This window comes from Polypterus senegalus, chromosome 3, assembly GCF_016835505.1.
Source record: "Polypterus senegalus isolate Bchr_013 chromosome 3, ASM1683550v1, whole genome shotgun sequence".
In the NCBI taxonomy this organism is placed as follows: Eukaryota; Metazoa; Chordata; class Cladistia; order Polypteriformes; family Polypteridae; genus Polypterus; species Polypterus senegalus.
In genome coordinates, this window is record NC_053156.1 from 303,594,206 (window position 1) to 303,616,476 (window position 22,271).

Below are 22,271 nucleotides of genomic sequence, written 5' to 3' on the forward strand. Positions count from 1 at the left end.
TCAGAGAATGCATGCGGACCTCATGCAGGTCTTCAAAATCCTCAAAGGCATTGATAGAGGAGATCCAGCAGAATTCTTTCATCTAAATTGTGTAAGACGCTAGAGGTCGCTGATGCCTCTTTCAACCCAACAGACAGAAACACCGAACACAGCAGAAAATCACCAAGAATGTCTTTAACTATTTTCTTCTTAATTGTTTTCAGTTTCTCCAAGTACCTCCGCCACCATACACAGACAGTCACAATCACAATAAATCTCACACTAACCTCTCCTACACTCCTCCCAGCAAGCTCTGTCCTACTACCTCCCAACTCCGACTCGCTTGCTGGGTCTCCAGCAGTCCTTTATATAGTCCTTGACCCGGAAGTGCTTCTGTCCATCCACCAACATGACTTGCTAGCACTTCCGGGTCAGATGGAGAATTTGCTTTCTTCTTCAGCCCGGAAGTACTTTGGAGCTTCTGTCCCTGTGACGCGATAGATTTTCCAGGCTATGTAAAAGGTCCCCTGGCAGCATCTCCTGACAGCACCCACAGTATCCAGCAGGGCTGAGAAGCTGAACTCCAAATCCCATGATGCCCTGCTGAAATTCGGGGTACTGCTATTCTGGCATCTTAGGGAGGCAGTGTCCCACAGTAGCTGCCTTCCCCCATCCTTATCTTCTTTGGGCGTCCCGGCCGGGTTGAGCAGCCGATTGTGGTAACTCACATCCTTGGACAACACCAATGGAGATGAAGGGGAAGGACTGAAGCCACAGAGACACGGTATTGAAACGGAAACCTTGTGAACCTTTGAGAAGAATTAAGACAGTTTAGCAATTAGCTAAGAAAGAAGCCTGATAGACTAAATGGTCTCCTCATTTCAACCAGGACAGGAAACTCAGGCCATGACTGGGATGGAGCTGTGGCAATTCTACTAAGAGGACTTGGATTAGAATAGGAGAAACATTTGGACGAGAACGGGCCAACAAAGCTTGCCAGTCTTACCCACCTAATCTCTCTAAAATAACATCAAGTGGAAATGTGAAGGTCCCTAAACTCCTAACCTCCACAACGTTACTTCTTCACTTATTCTATGTTTTCTCTCGTCCAAACACTTGTGCAGCATTCGCCCAAACTTAACAAGTTTCCCACCGTGTCCCCGTGTCCTTGCTGAACTCATTTTAAAGTTGTAACGTTTTCACATATATTTTTTTGTGTGTGCTTTTAACTGTTTCGGCCGCTTGCTTCCTTTTAGAGGTTATGTCCAAGGAACTAACTGACTGTGGGGTATCTCTTTAAGGAAAGTAGGGGGCCATACTATGCCCGTGGGTCCTTGCTAAACGTGCCATGGTGTGACGTAAGGGAAACTGACTTTAAAAAGGCAAGGAGGCGCGTTTGTGTGTCTAATTTATATGTGTATATAGATGTAATATAAGTTAATTAAATGTGAATATACACTCACCTAAAGGATTATTAGGAACATCTGTTCAATTTCTCATTAATGCAATTATCTAATCAACCAATCACATGGCAGTTGCTTCAATGCATTTAGGGGTGTGGTCCTGGTCAAGACAATCTCCTGAACTCCAAACTGAATGTCAGAATGGCAAAGAAAGGTGATTTAAGCAATTTGGAGCATGGCATGGTTGTTGGTGCCAGACGGGCCGGTCTGAATATTTCACAATCTGCTCAGTTACTGGGATTTTCACGCACAACCATTTCTAGGGTTTACAAAGAATGGTGTGAAAAGGGAAAAACATCCAGTATGCGGTGGCAGTCCTGTGGGCGAAAAATGCCTTGTTGATGCTAGAGGTCAGAGGAGAATGGGCCGACTGGTTCAAGCTGATAGAAGAGCAACTTTGACTGAAATAACCACTCGTTACAACCGAGGTATGCAGCAAAGCATTTGTGAAGCCACAACACGCACAACCTTGAGGCGGATGGGCTACAACAGCAGAAGACCCCACCGGGTACCACTCATCTCCACTACAAATAGGAAAAAGAGGCTACAATTTGCACGAGCTCACCAAAATTGGACAGTTGAAGACTGGAAAAATGTTGCCTGGTCTGATGAGTCTCGATTTCTGTTGTGACATTCAAATGGTAGAGTCAGAATTTGGCGTAAACTGAATGAGAACATGGATCCATCATGCCTTGTTACCACTGTGCAGGCTGGTGGTGGTGGTGTAATGGTGTGGGCGATGTTTTCTTGGCACACTTTAGGCCTCTTGGTGCCAATTGGGCATCGTTTAAATGCCACGGGCTACCTGAGCATTGTTTCTGACCATGTCCATCCCTTCATGACCACCATGTACCCATCCTCTGATGGCTACTTCCAGCAGGATAATGCACCATGTCACAAAGCTCGAATCATTTCAAATTGGTTTCTTGAACATGACAATGAGTTCACTGTACTAAAATGGCCCCCACAGTCACCAGATCTCAACCCAGTAGAGCATCTTTGGGATGTGGTGGAACAGGAGCTTCGTGCCCTGGATGTGCATCCCACAAATCTCCATCAACTGCAAGATGCTATCCTATCAATATGGCCAACATTTCTAAAGAATGCTTTCAGCACCTTGTTGAATCAATGCCACGTAGAATTAAGGCAGTTCTGAAGGCGAAAGGGGGTCAAACACCGGATTAGTATGGTGGTCCTAATAATCCTTTAGGTGAGTGTATTTGCACTGTTTATAAATGAGATTCTTTCCGTTTCTTTACCTTGCTTGCTTTCTTTCATTTTCTTTTCTTTTCACCGTTTTCTGGGTAATATATTATAAAGGGTTTAAGGGGGTGGCCTATTATTTAGGATTAGTATAGTTATAGATTAGTTAAGGATTGTTTAAAGGGTGTTTATTGTTTTGTTTGATTTATAATATATATATTTTTTTGATTGTTTAAAGAATTGTTTGAGTGATTATTTCCTTTTTTTTTTTTTTTTTTAATTTCACAAAAGACAACTCCAGCTAAGGTTCGGTCGGTTTCCGTTCCTAATTGAATTAATTTTCCTAAGAGTAGGAGATTTTGTGTGTGTGCCAGGCTCCTCATTCAACTTAAGAGGAACTCGCTACAAAGTCATCATCTTGATCCACTGGACTGATCCCTTCATCATTTTAAACTCTTCAGTCAGGTCTCCTCTTCATCTCTGTAAAGGCTCAGCTCTTTTAATCTTTCCTAATATCGTAACCCCTGTAGCCCCCCATAATCGGCCTAGTCGCTCTTCTCTGGACTTTCTCTTGTGCTGCTATGACTTCATGGAGACCAAAACGGTACCCAGGACTCCAGATGAGGCCTCACCAGTGTGTTATGAAGGGTGAACAGACCCTCCTGTGACTTGTACTCCACATGTCAAGGCGCTATATAACCTGACATTCTGTCAGCCTTCTTAACAGCGTCTGTCTGGCAGCTGATGGTGTTGAGTCCACTACAACTTCTAAGTTCTTCTCATAAGACATACTTTTGATTTTAAGAGCGCCCATTGCGTATTCAAACCTCACATTTTTACTTCCTACATTTAATATTTCATATTTACTGACATTAACCCTTAAACCTCCAGAACCGCCGGAGCTGATCAGTCAGTGCGTATATTCGTTGAGCAGCCAGCAGAACTGCAGCACCTCTGTCGCTGGGATTGAGCTGCTGCACTAGACTAGCCTGCTAGCGTCCGTGTTGGCCCCTGTGTGCTGCAGGTTCAAGCGCAGTTGGCTCGGTGATTTACTGAATTTCATCAGTCACGTCAGCTGCACCTTACACATATAAGTGCTTGTTGCAATAGTTATTTTAAAAGTTTTTACAGTTCATTGGCAGTGTGTAAAATGATCAGTGTTGCACTAATTGTGATGACGTGTTCCGTTAAAATTTCACATTTTCTTTGTGAATTGTGACATTTACTTAAAAAGTGCAGCAAAAAGGTATTTGGCATCCAGGGGTGCATTAACCCCCCCAAGTATGTGGCGGTTTAAGGGTTAAACTTCCTTGTCCACAAATCTGCCCAGGCCTATCTGTTCTCCAAGTCCCTCATAGCTAACTCTAAATCTCCTGCCCATTCACCTAGCTTGGTATCACCTGCAAACTTCATCAGTGTGGCTGAAACTGCAATTTCCCGTAGGAAAATGTTGGGGTGCCAACCTGGTCGTCCCCGTTTAATAAACTCCAGTAAACAAATCGCAGGAGGGCCGCTACACACACCTCTAGAATTAAAGAGCAACAACACAGGACAAGTAAGCTTTCAGAGGTTCATCGTATGGTTCAGTTGAATCAGAACTGACAACTGGCAGCAGTGGGCTTTAAAGGCTCAGGACCAGAAGGGGCGTCTTCTCACCACAATGGAGGTTAAGAAGTGGAGAAGGACAGCATGAGCGCCCCCTCTCAGCCCAGGCTGGTATTACCTGCTTCTTGTGATCCGCAGACGCACATGCGTGACACCAGTTTGTTGCTGATACTCTCGTTCAGATCATTTGTGTGACACCTTCAGAAATTCTTTAGACCCCCTTCACTTTTATTGTCCATTTTCTTATGTGCAGCCTTATGTTATGTGGCAGACAGCAGGGGCCCTGGTGATGGAAGGAAGGACCAGGGAAGAAGGCATATTCCGGGCAACGCAAGAGGACAACCCCCCCCAGGCTCACAACGGGGCCACAGGTTTCAACCCTGCTGGGGACTGTGGCCACCACCAGGGGGTGCCTAGACAGTTTCTGAGCCCTGGGTTGCAGCAGTTCCAGGTGGCCTATTAAAAGGGCCAGTCAAGGAGCCGGAGTCAGGAGGAGGAAGAGGAAGATGAAGCTTGCTGGTGGAGGTGGCAGACTGAGAAAGGAAGAAAGGACTGTGCTGTCCCACTTGTGTGCTGTGCTGTGCTGTGCTCTGAAGTGGGGAGTGAAGGCCAAGCGCAGCCCCAATTAAAACAAATGTGCCTGCGGGACTTGAACTTGTGTCTGCCTGTCTGGGTCGGGTAGGGTGGCTGGTTACGGCCCCTATGGTGGTCCACAGCTAAAATCATTTGAATTCATGTTTGTCCCAGTAAAACTGTGCTGAATACCTCAGAGTGACAAAGCCAAAACAAAACTTTCAAAAATGTTTCCCAAATTTATTAAAATTTAAAAATTGAAATATTTTGGGGCAGCATGGTGGCACAGTGGTAGCGCTGCTGCCTTGCTGTTAGCAGACCCGGGTTCGCTTCTTGGGTCCTCCCTACATGGAGTCTGCATGTTCTCCCCGTGTCTGCGTGGCTTTCCTCCCACAGTCCAAAGACATGCAGGTGAGGTGCATTGGAGATCCTAAATTGTCCCTAGTGTGTGCTTGGTGTGTGTGTGTGCCCTGCGGTGGGCTGGCACCCTGCCCAGGGTTTGTTTCCTGTTTTGGGCCCTGTGTTGGCTGGGATTGGCTCCAGCAGACCCCCGTGACCCTCTAGTTAGGATATAGCAGGTTGGATAATGGATGGATGGATAATTGCTGGGTATGTCAGACGTAGGCAGCATGGTAGCGCAGTGGTAGCACTGCTGCCTTGCAGTAAGGTGGGTTCGCTTCCCAGGTCCTCCCTGCATGGAGTTTGCATGTTCTCCCCGTGTCTGCGTGGTTTTCCTCCCACAGTCCAAAGACATGCAGGTTAGGTACATCGGCAGTCCTAAATTGTCCCTAGTGTGTGCTTGGTGTGTGTGTGCCCTATGGTGGGCTGGCACCCTGCCCAGGGTTTGTTTCCTGCCTTGCACCCTGCGTTGGCTGTGATTGGCTCCAGTAGATCCCCGTGACTCTGTAGTTAGGATATAGCAGGTTGGATGATGGATGGATGGATGTAATAATTCTTGCAGCAGCATTTCGGATTAACTGGAGGCTGAGTAAAGAACAGTTTGAACATCCAGTGAACACTGCATTGCAGTAGTCAATCCTGCTAGAAATCTCGATAGGAGTCTCTAAAGACTCCTCAACTTACAATATCAGGAGTGGATCCGTAAAAAATCATCTTCTTTGTGTTTTGTGTTCCATTCACAGCGTGCCTTGTGTTGTGGTCTTCATACTGAAGTCCAGCTGAGCGCAGGTGCGCAAAAGCCTTTCCATTAGCACACCGTTTCAGCTTTATGAAAGGCAGGGAACTGCCATCACTCCCAATGATTGACGCCAGTGCTGCCTGTCCCGGTCCGTAAACATTTTGTGATATTAACGCTGTTATCACCAGTACTGCCAGTTTGCAAAAAGCTGGCTATGAACTGTTACCAGTCTACCAAGCTCCAATGCTAGTTAAACCGGAAACAAAGCCGCTTCTCTACCCAATGTTAATTGATCGAGCCGCTCAAAATCTCATGGGGGATCCACAGCTGTCTTAAAAGCATTATAGCCCACGGGGCAAAGCAGTGCACTGGGACCCCCTACCTACACAACCACTCAGCAAGTCACCACATACATACAGTCGTGTGAAAAAGTTTGGGAACCCCTCTCAGCCTGCGTAATAATTGACTCTCCTTTCAACAATAAAGATAACAGTGGTGTGTCTGTCATTTCCTAGGATCATCCGAGTGCTGTGGTGTTTTCCGAACAAAAATTTTTAGTGACGCAGTATTTAAATTAAATCAAATGTGAAAAACTGGCTGTGCACAAATGTGGGTCCCCTTGTCATTGTGCTGATTTGAATGCCTGTCACTGCTCAATGCTGATTACTTGGTATGATGAACGCGATAACCCTTGAACTTCATAGACAGGAGTGTCCAATCATGAGTGGTCAAAGGTATTTAAGGTGGTCAATTACAAGTTGTGCTTCCTTCCCTTTGACTCTCCTCTGAAGAGTGACTGACAGCATGGGATCCTCAAAGCAACTCTCCAAAGATCTGAAAACAAAGATTGTTGAGTCTCCTGGTTTAGGGGAAGGCTACAAAAAGCTATCAGAGGTTTCAACTGTAAGGAATGGCATCAGGAAGTGGAAGGCCACAGGCACAGTTGCTGTTAAACCAACACAGCAGGTCTGGCAGGCCAAGAAAAATACAGGAGTGGCATATGGAGAGGTAGGATTGTGAGAATGGTTACAGACAACCACAGATCACCTCCAAAGACCTCAAGAACATCTCGCTGCAGATGGTGTATCTGGACATCGCTCTACAATTCAGCACATCTGTATGGCAGGGTGATGAGAAAGAAGCCCTTTCTGCACTCACGCCACAAACAGAGTCGCTTGTTGTATCAAATGCTCATTTAGACAAGCCAGATTCATTTGGGAACAAAGTGCTTTGGACTGATGAGAAAAAAAATGGAGTTATTTGGTCAGAACAAAAAGCGCTTTGCATGGTGGAAGAAGAACACCGCATTCCAAGAAAAACACCTGCTACCTACTGTCAAATTTGGTGGAGGTCCCATCATGCTTTGGGGCTGTGTGGCCAGTTCAGGGACTGGGGCCCTTGTTAAAGTCAAGGGTCAGATGAATTCAACCCAATATCAACAAATTCTTCAGGATAATGTTCAAGCATCAGTCACAAAGTTGAAGTTACGCAGGGTTGGTTATTCCAACAAGACAATGACCCAAAACACAGTTGGAAATCTACAAAGGCATTCATGCAGAGGGAGAAGTCCAATGTTCTGGAATGGCCGTCACAGTCCCCTGACTTGAATATCATTGACAATCTATGGGATGATTTGAAGCAGGCTGTCCATCAAAATGAACTGAACTGGAAAGATTTTGTATGAAGAATGGACAGAAATACCAACATCCAGAGTCCAGACCCTCATCACAGGCCATAGGAGGACAGCGTCTGGAGGCTCAAAGGAGCAAAAGGAGGCTCAGCTAAGTATTGATGTCATATCTCTGTTGGGTGCCCACATTTATCCATCCATCCATTTTCAAACCCGCTGAATCCAAACACAGGGTCACGGGGGTCTGCTGGAGCCAATCCCAGCCAACTCAGGGTACAAGGCAGGAACCAATCCCGGGCAGGGTGCCAACCCACCGCAGTGCCCACATTTATGCACCTGTCTAATTTTGTTATGATGCATGTTGCATATTTTCTGTTAATCCAATAAATTTATTGTCACTGCTGAAATCCTACTATTTCCATAAGGCATGTCGTATATTAAAAGGAAGTTGCTACTATGAAAGCTCAGCCAATGAGAAACAAAACTCCAAAGAATTAAGAGGGGTTCCCAAACTTTTTGATATATGACTGTAGATTAGCAATGTGCCCGTGGGACCAACTGCCCAGCATGCTCATGCGTTAAGATGGCCCTGGGTGGATCTCTGCTCTGCGATTAAATGTTAATCAAACAATTTGCTTGAAACACCACGGAGAACCTCACCGGCCCACTAAGAGATTCTCTAACTAAAGCCACTAAACTTCCCAAAAAAGGTTGAAAAGCTCTTTAATTTAAATGATCTTCTTAACTGTAAAATTATAAAATACAAGCATAAGGAAAACAAAACATTTTCTCCGTATAAATGAAACACCTGATAGCCTGTTATGGTGTATAAAATCTACAAATTATTCTCTATATTGTTATTATTATATTTTGCTCAATCCCAACAGGATGAATTCAGATGCAGGACACTTGTATTGGCATTATAATAAAAAGGCATAGCCTCTTTTCTTACACCTTTCTTTTATAACAGTTGTTCACAGCATAGTTCTAAAATGGTTTTACAGCCAGGGAAAAGAAGACTGAGCTGATACCTCATGCTATTGATTACTTTATGGATGGACATCTGGGACAACAATTTGGTTTACAGTCTGGGAAATGATAGATTAAAGACAATCGTGTTGTGAAACCACGGCATGAAACTTTATAATAAAATATGCCTCATTTGAATGCAACGTCAGAAGAAGAGAAACAGTGATGATGGAAGAGTGACGTCAGAAAAGAAAACAAAGACATGTGTGACCAGTTTTCATTCGATCGTCAGTTAACAGTATTTTCATGAACATCGATTGCTAGATCGAACGCCTCCTGGGACATTCATCCTTGTCATCTGTAAGTTTTTCGTAAGCTTCTTATAAGACTATTTTATCCAGACTTTTCTATCTGTCCTATTTTCTTTTATTCTTTGTTCCAGTGGTATTATTATTATTCCTGTGTTAGGATATAGCAGGTTGGATGATGACTGACTGTAATACATACCATGCTGCTTTTAACTTTCTATGCTTTGTCTTCATGTCTAGAGTGATTGAAGTAATAAGTTAGATTTCTTTGAGTGGAGGTTTGCCATTACCTCTGTGCTGCAAGGTTTATTAAGGCTGAGGGTGAGAGCTCCGCTCAATAGTTGGGAACAGGACGTAAAGAAGGTATGCTTGGATGATAAATGGCCGATAATCAAGAGTGCTGAGTCTTTGTATGTTTAAATGTATTCTTGTAGTCCAAAAGTAATATTTAGGTCTGAGATATCACTAAAACATTGTATGTTGTTCATGCTGATGATCAGTAAGTCGCTTGAAGTGCTGAGAGAGTGACAGGCTGTGTTATTCCTAAGGCGCTTGTGTGGTTTAAAGTGCTAAGGGTTAATCAGCGTGTGTGTGTCATTCATGGGGCACTGTTGTGGTTAGGGTCTGTGTGTATGCGTATAGCTATGTATGTGTGTGTTCATATTAAAATGCAACAGTAGACCAACTCGATAGCGAACTTGACGAGTACACTTACCCTTGAGGAAAAACAGGTACAGGGTAAGTAGAGGGAAATACGAGGGGGGACCCAAAAATAACCAGAAATATTTTTAAAATGTGTTTAATTTTCTGTACAAACTGCAATTAGTCTCCTTCAAAGTACTCTCCATTGGCGGAAATACACTTATCTAACCATTTGTTCCATTGTTTGAAACATTTTTTAAATTCGTCTGAAGTAATGCCCATTAATGCTCTGGTCGTTTCTTGTTTTACCTCTTCGACGTCGGCAAAACGCCTTCCTTTCAAGTCTTTTTCATCGAGGAACAAAAGGAATCACACGGAGCTAAATCCGGTGAGTAGGGTGGGTGGTTCAGGGTTGTCATACCGTTTCAATAACAATAGTTTCTGCAACACTTTTTTCAAGAAGAAAACAAAATTTCACTGCCGCGCGTTGCTCACGATAATCGACCATCGTAAAAAAATGACGCTTGCACAAAACTACTTTTACAAAATTCACTGAACAGAAGCACAACCTTCCAGACTGATGGCACTTGGCAGACTGACTTGTGAGGAGTGTAACTAGATCGCCTTAGCCCTAGTCACATCGCCCAACCACGTACTACAAGTACCAACCTAACAACAACAAAATTCCGGTTATTTTTGGGTCCCCCTCGTACAACGATAATACATAGCCTGACTATTTCACTGATGCAGGGACGTTAAGAATGTGTTTTAACTTCAGTCACACTCTGGGGATTCCATATAAAAGGATATTTAAGTCCGGGCGGTAACTGAATAAAGGCAGTTTGCTGTACTGATAAAACAGTGCATGCTGTCTGTCACCATGCCGCAATCCCGAGAAACGCAGTCATTTGACAATCCCCAGTCTAACCTCGGCCTGCCCACACAATAGACATCAGTTTTCTTGTCCAGGCACAGACTCAAAAAAACAACAAATACCATTTTGTCTTGGAATTTTTGAATCAGCTTTTACACGTACATTTCACTCTTAAATATTAGTCTCAAGACAACCTCTGATAAAGTGCGGGACAACACTTCATAAATAAATAAACCGTGTCGTTCTATAATATTTATATCAAGACAAATGTGCAAGAAGCACAGAACCACAAAAAGTAGATCACGTCTGCAGTTTCAACTGGGAGTCTGGAATCTACAGAGCCGAGCCGCCGTCAGTGTGTCGAGGGTGATGCTGAATACTCGGTTTGAAGTGCTGGTCAAAAAAGACCACTTTGAATTTCTTTAATAGACAAAAGACTCAAAAATGTCTCAGTGCCACAGAATTCTGTCAAGGACTTTTTAAAGAATGCATTTAGTAAACAAAAAACAATGAACCATTTTGTGTATCGGATTCAGTCACTTGTAGCGCTAACTGTCGGATAGCGAGAGACGCGCTTTAAAGAAAATGTATTAAAATAAACTAAAAACCAGACATGTTCATGAACAAACAGTGGGTACATTTAAAAACACAAAGCATTCCACTCACATATGTGTTTCATTCATAAAAATAAATAAAATTAAACACGCCGTGTAGCCTATTCAGTCACCCTGAGGGAAAAATGAACAAAAAACTTTAAAGATGTGACCATACGCTATACTTCATTAAAGGCTGAAACAAAAATAAAACCAAATAAATACACAGTAACAAATACCAAAACCCATACAGCATCCAAATGTAATTCAAAGTGTATTATAAACTTTTAAACGATCTTCACATATAAATTTAATCACAAAAGCACCAGATGTACGTACGCACCTCTCATCATGGCGCTCCTGTTTAACGGTCAGAATGTGAGACGCACGCAAAATCAAAACCTAACTTGAACTAAAAAACCAGAAACCAGAAAAGAGACCCTCCTACGTTAAAACGAAAGGATTTGTGCCCACTGCAGAGCCATCACGCCTGCTCGTTTTCCAGTATAATAACATGATATCATTTCACCATTACTTTATTTCACTGGTTGCTCTGAATGCCAGGCCAGGCCAGGCCACCAGGAAAGCTCCCGCTGATTATAAATGTCAGTGCGGCTCTGCTTGCTGTAATAATGTTTGCCTTTCTCTTCTGTTATTCCCTGATATTAACAGTAGCAGCGCCACTTCATCACGCTGCAAGTCCCAGCAGCCCAGGTGAGGCGCTACGCCATTGGGCAGGATTGGATTTGCGCAAGGGTTGCTGGGTAGAAACATGCTAAGGCGCTTCTTTTGGAAAGGAGCCATGCTGGTTTATGTTTATCTGTTTCGATGCTTCACCTTCAATCGAATTACAGTTTTTTTCCTTTATCTGGATTTATGTTCTTGTCCTCTGCCAGCTTGTTCGTGTAATTTCATCTTGGATGCATTTTCATCGATGGAGCGCCCACAGTCCCTTCAAATCTTCAAAGAACTTCTGAATCTTCGTAGGACAAAACTTTCATAACATTCAGAGAGAAGGCTGCAGTTGATCATCATCATCATCATCATCTCTGTGGCACACTGGACTGTATGTGAGTGTTTACTGGTTTGTCGATGTGTTTTGTTACTTACACATTTATCATCGGCGGAGTAATTTGGGTGGGGATTTGAATGCACGTCATTTGCTATTATCCCTATTGTTTCCTTTAGTAGTTGTTTGATCTGCGTCTTTTCATTGATTTTCTGAGCAGCTGTTTATGTGTTTCAGTTTGTGAGTGTGTGAGCCGCGTCAAGGCCGGGTGCGTTCCTGGGGTTGTGAATTGCCTAAAACATCCATTAAATTTCGAGGATAACTTGCCACGATATCTCTGAAAAGGATGTTTAATGATTACATCCATCAATCCAGGGATGCGCCCATTCCAGCAAGCATCAGGCAAGAGGCAGAAACAATCCCTCGACGGGGTATCCGCTCATGGCAAGGTGAAAACAAACAAACAAACACACACACTGGCGTCATTTTTTTCAACTTTTTTGAATTCTGTATGGTCATTGTAGTCCCAGTAAGAACTGTGCGCTGCTATGCTAACAACAAGCCATGGATTACAAGTGACATCAAGGAAGAAAAGGGCTTTTAAAGGCGGTGATCATCATGAGCTCAAGGAGAAGTAGAAGGAACTCCGAGTCCAGCTCAGGGCGGCGAAAGAGCAGTACAGGAGAAAGCTGGAGCAGAAGTTGCAGAACAACAGCATGAAGGAAGTGTGAGATGGGATGAAGATTATCACTGGCTGCAGCTCGAAGCGGGGTGCCACCATCGAGAGAGACGTGGAGAGAGCAAACCAAATGAACAACTTCTTTAACAGGTTTGACCACCCTAACCCACTCTCACCTCGGAGTACTGCACCCTCCACCCATCCTTCTGCTGATACCAGCACAGGTGAGACATCTCCACCCACAATTACAGCAGCGCAGGTGAGCAGAGAGCTGAGGAGACTTCATGCCAGCAAAGTAGTGGCTCCAGACGGAGTATCACCACAATTGCTGAAGGCCTGTGCAGTGGAGCTGGGGAGTCCTCTACAGCGCATCTTCAACCTGAGACTGGAACAGGGGAGAGTCCTGAGGCTTTGGAAAACATCTTGTATCACCCCAGTCCCAAAGGTATCACGTCCTAGTGAGCTGAATGACTTCCGGCCTGTCGCTCTGACGTCACACGTGATGAAGACCATGGAGCGGCTGCTGCTTCACCACCTGAGGCCACAGGTCCGTCATGCCCTCGACTCTCTGCAGTTCGCATACCAGGAGAAGGTGGGAGCGGAGGATGCCATCATCTATCATTTTCTACCTGGAATAATTCTGTGCCCCCAGCATAATATAAGATAGATGAGAATAACCCATAATACAACTAACAAAGGTGTGATACTCGTGCGGTGTCGCCGTATCCTATCATTTTTACTTCCATAAGATCTGCATGTGCTCGGTTAACTTTGATGAAATATTTGCAATTCATTTTTTTTAAAGTGCTTTAATAACTGTTAAAATGCCTTGTGTGGTTTGTGGTAGTAATTCTAATCCCAAAAACAAAGAATAAATGATCTATTCTTATTTAATTATTTCTTTATGTAAAGAAACAATAAATATGTTTTAATTTTTAAAAATCTCGTAAGCAAGAACACCGAGGTAGTCAATCTGTGCGAGACAAATGTATTTTCGTCCAACAAATATTTTACAACTGTTAGTTGTATCATGAAAATAACCGAATACGCAGTAAATTATTCAACTCAATTTGTCAATATTGGCTACGTTGCCAATGTGATGCAGTCGAGCCGCATGATCACCTGATCTACTGTTACTCAAATGTTGGCGACAGATACCGATACGTCTCGAACTTTCTGGATTGAAAATACGCGACTATAAAAGCAGCAGCAGCGGCGGCGCCGCCCGTCATAGAAACAAACTTGAAATAGAAAAGGAGCTCCGAGTGTCTCGATATCTCGAATATCAAACCCGACCTGGACAGGCTGCGCACTTTAAAGCTGGCACATATCAGTCATTAGACCTGCGCCTTAGAAATGTTTGATTTTAATTTTAGTTATAATGCATTTGTTGTGATTATATGCTTATAAATTTAAATTTGAAATAAAAATGTAAACAATTCATTTTAATGTCTTGTTCATTTATTTTATGCCCCCCTAGGGGGACGTGAGAACCGCCGTGTTAGTGGATTAGGAGGGATTGGGACCTCAAGGCTGTCTGAGAGGCATTTAAAGATTTCACTCCAGAATGATGTTAATTTGGTGCTCACCCAGAACATGTGACCCAGTGAGGCTGGAGCTCGATTGCAGCGTTCACAGGTTGGCTCTCGTCCTCGAAACATTTTGGACAATTTTAAATGAGACAGATGAGCTCAATATTTAATTTTGAGCTGAATAAATTGTATGCTTTGTGCATATGGAGCTCAAGTGAATTCTCTGCATCGCTGCCTTCCACTCCTTTTCCCAGTGTACTCTTAGATCTTTGAAAGGGAGGAACTGTGAAGTAGTTTTATATATTACAAAGACACTGTCTGAGTCCTCAAGACTGATCGATATTACAGAGGTAGGTGGGAGGTAAGGGAAATCTGGAAGGTTCTGTTTAACAAAGTTTCTAATTTGAAGGCAGTGAAAGAAATGTGTTGCTGGAATTTGGAATGTAATTGTTCATAGGATGCAAAGACGTTGTCTATGTAAAGATCTCCAAGTAATTTAATCCCAAATGTTTTCCAGATATTAAAAACTGTATATGTTTGCGAGGGTTGATAAAGGAGGTTCTCCTGCAGAGGTGCCACAGATAGAAGCTTCTCCATCTTAAAATGCTTCCTACATTGGTTCATATTCTGAGTGAGTGAAGCACAATTGGGTTGTCAGTATATTGGCGATAACTTGTATTTATTGGGGCACAAAGCTGGGAATATAAAGAAGTACTGCAGGATTTTACTTCTGTTGCGGTCCAGGGGCCTCATGTATAACGGCGTGTGTAGAACTTGCACTATAACATGGCGTAAGCACAAAAGCCGAAATGTGCTTACGCACAGAAAAATCCAGATGCAGGAATCTATGCGTACTCCAAATTCCACATTCTTCTGCTACATAAATCCTGATCAGCGTGAAAACTAACGCTCGTGCACGCGCTTTATGTAACGCCCCAAATCCTCCCAGAATTACGCCTCTTTGAATATGCAAATCAATATAAATCGCCCTTAAGCGCAGCCTTCTGTGAAAAGACAATGGGAAAAGCACGGGAAAAAATATAAGAATTTCAGCGAATACCAAGTGGAGGCAAAGTAAAAACATACTATTTGTTTAATTAAACCGTGGAAAAATCAACAAAAGGAAGTTGATCGAGTGACATAGCGTGTTGGAGAAACATGAAAGCTCACGTTCACAAAGTCGCACAGTGCCGGAAATAAAAAAGAAGTCACGTATCAAAGTTGCCGTGAAAAGAAGAGTTGTAGCCCACTGTCTGAGTGTCATATGAAAGCTTATTAGGGTACAGAGAAAAAAAAAATAGGGACACAGTGGGAATACATTTCCACTTTAATCACGTAGTTTATTTTGTCATTAAAGTAGAACATCATAAACTTCATCTTAAAATCGTTTAATTAACCAGTTTCTCAAATCACATCGTAATTAAAGTAGCACGTTAAATGCTTTGTTTTGTATTTGATCTTCTATGTGCTCTATGTGTGTGAATCACTACTTGCTTCTTAAACCGGCTCTCTTCCTCCAACTGGTCACAGAGTCCATGACATTTGTGATATTACAGCTCTCTGAATAACTAAAATACTGAGATGTATACGTGATGTCATTTTCATGATGATAGGAGTTAAAGCACGTTATTAAACATGTGTTTCACTTCGATGAAATAATTTATTGCAGCAGTACTCAGGGGCTCTAGGCTTGTGGTGGCACTGGGCAGAGGAAGAATCGGTGGCTCCTTCGCCCGCCAATGTCAATATGGTATCTTATGCACGGTGGATGGCCACGTCCGTTGCAGACACTGCATAGCCGCCTCGTGCTCATGACACAAGCATTTAACTTTTGTCGAAATTTGTCGCTGTGTTTTTAGCTGTGTTGTTATTTTCTCTATCTGTTTTATATTCAATATATATTGGCGTAGCAGTCACTGCAGTCAGTGCTTTTCTTTCCCCAAGTAATAGACGTTAAGCCATCTGTAAGCTTAGCGCCGATTCTTCAAAACGTTTAGGGAACATTGAAATATCTTTGTAGTACATGTTTAATTAATGACACTCCCAGTGAACAATATAGATTATTTAAATGAAGTTAAAGTTTTATGTGTATAATTTAACAAACATATTTTGCTGCATTTCACCTTAAAAATGATATCGTCATCATATGTAAATACGCGCTTTATAAAGTGGCTCAGGTTGTGAGATATTATAACTGTAGTTCAAGTTTACAGTGAGGTGATTGTACTTATAAGTCCTAACAGTTCTACAAGGAGCAATTTATTGAGTGCGTTTAAAGTTCTTGGGATGAAACTGTTTGTGAACCGCGAGGTCCGTACAGGAAAGGCTTTAAAACGTTTTGCCGTGGCAGAGACAGCGTGTGCTTAATGCTGTATACCGATAATTCTCTTTCCGATCAGCTGCTGCTGTGATTCACACTCAGATACAGTGATAGAAATACTCCGAGTGGTGCAGTGAGAGGAATATGGAAGAAGATGATCCGCTGTGGCAACTCCTAACGGGAGGAGCTGAAAGAAGAAGAAGAAGAAGAAGAAGTGAGAGTAACAACGCTAAAGCAGTTCTGGTATTTGGAATACTATGGCTGTTCCCTGGACCATTATATTGTTACAAGTTAATTACAATCAGATGCATTACACTAATAAACAATATGCGGTTAGTTTCTGTGTATTTATAAAGCCGTGTCATGAAAATAATGAGTAACCACACAGGAACAGTAGCACTGCTTTGACGCTGGGTGCCGCCAGTCTGCAAAACCGAGCGGAGAACTTGCGTACGACAAGGCATGAGGTACCGTGGAAAAGTGCGTGGCTTAACTCCGAGTGTAGGTTTTATACATCGCGATTTGAACGTGGAAAAGTTCTTAGGCAACATTTCTGTGCGTACGCACCGTTCATACATGAGGCCCCAGGCCTGTGTATGTTCATCTATTGGTGTCCATGTTTTTATAGTTTGTGTGTTTGCTGCCCAGTAATAAAACTGAAAGTTAGGTAGAGCCATGCCACAACAACGGGGTCAGTCTTAAGATGATGTTCATGACGGTCCACTTTAATGATAAAATAAACTACGAGATTAAAGATGAAATTTCCACTTTAATCACAAAAAAGAACGTTTACACCGTGTCCTTAATTTTTTTGTTTGTGGCTCAAATACGCTGCGCTACATTCTGATGTTGTTGTGAAGGTACAAAAGAAAAAGGATGGCACAGAAGATGGTATGTGAGACTTTTAAAATGCGTCGTGTCATTACGATCAGGAATACGTGACGCTTGAATATCAAAGCACCGCGAATGCACCGGTATGTCGGCATTTTGCTGCACCACATCGAACCATTCATCAGAAATCGAAGCGCGCACACCGATCTCGTCAGATCCGCAAAGCGGCTTTCTGTCACATGAAGATAGTAAACAGGGGCTCTGACATCACATTCTGACTTTTCCCACACTGCACCACAACGATTTTTTGCTGGTACTGCAACTCATACACACGTGGCGTTCATTTCTGAGGATCTGCTCAGAGGACATGTTAAATGAATGCTGGGAACGCGTGGCAGCCATGATGCGTGCGCATATACGTTGTGAGCGTGAAGTATAAACGAGCCCCATGTGACTGGGATACATGTGTCCAAGTGCGAATGTCCAAGACCAGTTTCTCTTAAGAGAGACAATAAAGCCTAACCTAACCTAACCGCAAAGTGACAACCTGTTTACAGAAAAGTCTGCAAATGAATTAAAATCAAAAACTGAAACGTCTCAGTTATAGGAGTATTCCGACTCTAAATAGAAGTCCTCTTTGGCAGCAATTCCATCTTCACATCTTCTTGGGTTGGTCTCTACAAGCTCTGCACACCTGGATCGGTCGACGTGTCCCGATCCTCTCAGGCTCCGTTAGATTAGATGGGAGGTGTCGGTAACCTGCCACCTTCAGGTCTCTCCAGATGTCATGTAGGCTTTGGCTGGGCCACTCAAGAATTGTACAGACTCATCCTGAAGCCACTCCACGGTCGTCTTGGCTGTACACTGTGGCCACCAGAGGGCGCTCCAGCCGCTCAGATGCCGCCGACACAGGTTTGCCACACAATACACTTTTATTCATGTGGTCCCCAGAATACAGCACAGTTACCAAGCACCAAGGTACAATGGATCACAGTCCATTTCCTTCCTTCCTGCCTGCCTTCCTCTTTGTTGTTCTGCCTCCACTCCTCCTCTGGCAAGTGTCATCCTCGTCCATCTGACTGTGGGTCATCCTGAGTGAAACGAGGTGGCTCCTTTAAACCTGGTCCTTGGAGTGTTCCTGGTGGCTCGTTCATCAGACCTGAATCCCAGATGTGTTGAAAACCCAATTTAGGACTCTGCAGCTCCCCCTGGCAACCCCCATGGAAACCAACATGGCTGTCCCGAACTCCCACGAAGCCCTGCAGGAATCCATGGAGCCACTGGTACCGCTGATGTGATTGTGCTGCCTTCTAGCGCTCTGGGGGAAGGCAGCGTCCTGTGCACGTCTGCTCCCACAATACTTCCAGTATATTCGGCCTCGGACCACAGCCGTCTGTCACAACGCTTTGGGTCCTGGTTATACTGAGAAGTGAACCAGTCTGAGCTGGTGTGCACTCTGGGGCAGGGTTTTCTTCAAAGACCTCCCTGTATTTGGCTGCTCTCACCCTTCCCTCAGTTGTGACCAGTGTCCTTGTCCCCATAGTGTGACGCTGCCACCAACAGGCTTCACCGTAGGGTTGGTATTAGGCAAGTGATGAGCACCACCTCATCTTCAGCCGACTGCCCACAGCTTTCCATTTCTGTCTCGTCTGGCCAGGACATCTCTCTCCTCATCCTTCCATCCTGCCCGTCTTACCATAAACACCTGGTTGTCCCTTTGACAGGTTCCTCCGTCTCCGTTAGAGTCACTATTGGTGTTCTATGCTCACCTCCCTGACTAAAGCCCCCCTTGCCCAGTTACTCCGTTCGGCCAAACAGCCAACTCTATAGACCTGGAGCTGCCAAACATCTTCCATTTCACATGTCTTGAGGCCTTTGTGGTCCTAGGAACTTCACAAGTGGTTTGATCCCCTCGCCCCCTTCTCTGCCTCACCATAATTTGAGGGTCTCCAGAGAGTTCCTCGATCTTCACGGCCTGATGTTTGTCCTGAACATGCAGTGTGTGAATTGTGGCACCTTCTCTACACGGGTAGACGTGTGCCTCACTACATGGTGTGCGGTCTCTTCAATTTACCACAAGTGGGCTCCACGTCTCAAGGAGAACTAAAGTGAACCCCAATCTGGAGAGGCACAGCAAATGGCCAGAATACTTCTAAGAGATTTCAGGTTTTGATTTTGATTATATTTACAAAACTTTCTTCACGTTTGTCACTTTGTCACAGTGGGTTACTGAGCAAAATGTCACATTTCTCCATTTCAAATAAAGTCTGCAACGCAATGAACTATACAGAAAGTGAAAGGCTCTGAAGGCTTTCTGATTTCATCATACGTTAGTCGTGAACTGAAAACAATGGGGGGGCTTTATCTGTAACCGCCATGAAAGTCCGGTGCCCCCCCCTTCTCTTCAATGCCATCCCCGGCTGCCACCATCCCATAATTTCAAACTTGTGCCCAAGCATCCCTTAAAAGTGAAAACACCAGACAAGCTAAGGCTGTGCCACCCTGCTGTCACCAGGAGGGGGCACCGTGGCACTTGATTTAAGTAATCTTCAAGTTCACTGCCTTAATCTCGCTGCTGCACAGGAGAACAAAGAGCGACTTCGAACTCCATTTGACGGATTTTCTTAAACTCTTTTTCTCTTTCTTTCTTTCTTTCTCTTTTTTTTTTTTAATCGGCACTAAGCTCCTTAGGCTGCAAACTCCGCGGCTCTGCGGCTCATCCTGGGATTCTGTCGGGACAACGGAGGGCTGCAATTATTCCTGTAAAGCTAAAAGCCTTTATCCTCGAACTCCACCCCAAATCAGCCGACCTCGCCGTGCCTTTCCGCCACTCACCGTTATTGTGCAGTTTTATCGAGGCGTTCAGCATTGGCTCGTTGATCCTGAAGGAAGCAGCAATTTCTTCAAACAGGTGTTGGATTGAGAAGTTGGCTGGTAGGCTGACCTTGGAGTTGCCGGCATAATCTTTACATTCTTGTTCAAATTCAGAGAGAAACTAAAAAAAAAGACAAAGAAACACATAAAACTAGAATCAGGAAGGACAGCAGGGCCACTAAAGAATGGAGAAAGGACGGACCACCACCTGGATGGGAGGCCAGGAGACATCTGAACATCAGACTGGACAGGACGCCAGTTCAAGAGTCGGGCTTGATAAGTGGACCACCACCTAGCCAGGAATCCAAGGAGCCATTCAAGCCCTTCAAGCCATTGGGCAGAATCAGTGCCAGTATGGCGGGCCAGTGAATTGATCCAAGAGTCATTTTGGACCACTGCCTGGGCAGGACTCCAGGACGGCAGTCTAAGAGGTGGGCTGCGCAAGTATGTATCTGGAGAAAAGGTGCTGGGGGCCATCTATGAGCTGGCATGGACCACTGCCCAGTCAGGAAGCCAAGCAGACTTTCAAGACTTTGGGCAGAACCAGTGCCTGGATGTCAGGCCAGCGAGTTAATCCTAGAGTCATACTGGACTACAGCCTGGATGGGACTACAGGAAAATGGTTCAAGAGTTGGGCTGAACAAGATTCAAGAGAGGATGGACTGGCAGCCATCAATGAGCTGGGATGGACCACTGCCCAGTCAGGAAGGCAAGGAGCCATTCAATTCATTGGGCAGAATCAGTGCCTGGATGGCAGGCCAGTGAATCAATCCAAGAGTCATATTGGACCACTGTCTAGATGGGACACCAGGAAGGCAGTCTAAAAGGTGGGCGAGGAGCCATCTATGAGCTGGGATGGACCACTGCCCAGTAAGGAAGCGAAGAAGCTCAAGATATGGCTGAAAAACCATGCCTAGATGTCAGGCCAGCAAGCTAATCCAAGAGTCATATTGGACCACATCCTGGATGGGACTACATGAAGACTGTCCAAGCGTTGAGTTGGACGAGATTCCAGAGAGGACGGACTGGGAGCCATCTATGAGCTGGGATGGACCACTGCCTAGTCAGGAAGTCATGGAGCCATTCAATTCATTGGGCAGAATCAGTGCCTGGATGGCAGGCCAGTGAATTAATCTAAGAGTCATACTTGACCACGGCCTGGACAGGACTCCAGGAAGGCAGTTTAACAAGTGGGCTGCACAAGGATGTATCAAGATATTTAGTATGTACTGTACATACAAGTACGTATCTAGGGAGAAGGTGCTAGGAGCCATCTAAGTGTTGGAATGGACCACTGCCCAGTCAGGAAGCCAAGGAGCCATTCAAGAATTGGCCAGAACCAGTGCCTGGATGTCAGGCCAGCAAGTCAATCCAAGAGTCCTACTGGACCATGGCCTGGATGGGAGGCTAGCGAGCTGTCCGGCAGGTGGAGGGTCCTCGCACTCCGCATTGAAAGCTAAGAGCAGTAAAGGCTACCAGTGGAGGTCAGAATGCCAGCAGTTAGTCATCCTGGCCAATCATTCATGGAAGAAGGCTGTCTACAAGTGTGGAGGTCTGGTCCTTTAAGGAGACGGCTTAATGATTCTGAAGAAGTCAAGGAAAACATGGAATTATGCGATAGTCTACTGGACGTGACTGTAGAAGTTTTATCGGGTCGCCTCCAAAAAGGACCTCCATTCCCAAAGCAAAAGGAGCTTGAAGAGGTAAGACAGGCTCAGGTGATATGGACATGGAGGAGCCGACCAGAGGATGACAAACGATGAACCAGAGATGAGAAAAGTGCACTGGGAGCACCAGGGGTCTCAGCACAGGCCATTTCATAAGTGCCGTCAATGCTGAGTAAAGCACAAGGGGCAACTACAACTTTGAGTTGTTTTCTCGTCCAAACCGTCACCCTGATTGTCCTCCTTTCTTTATATCTTCCATTGGACAATTTAGTTTGTTTTTAGAGGTGTGCAGACTTACTAAAACTCAAAAACTGAAATCTCTCACTCCTAGAAGTATTTAGACTCCATCCATCCATATCCTAACTACAGGGTCATGGGGGTC

At 44.4% G+C, this 22,271-nt stretch overlaps 1 protein-coding gene across 2 annotated transcripts in view; it reads right to left on the reverse strand.

The window, feature by feature from the left end:
• ephx2 (epoxide hydrolase 2, cytoplasmic) overlaps positions 1-22,271 on the reverse strand; it is a 134,783-nt gene that overhangs the window by 80,764 nt on the left and 31,748 nt on the right. For both annotated transcript variants that reach the window (XM_039749523.1, XM_039749522.1), the window contains exon 3: positions 20,184-20,343. In XM_039749523.1, the coding sequence (XP_039605457.1) occupies positions 20,184-20,343 (160 nt within the window). The remainder of the gene's footprint in view (positions 1-20,183; positions 20,344-22,271) is intronic.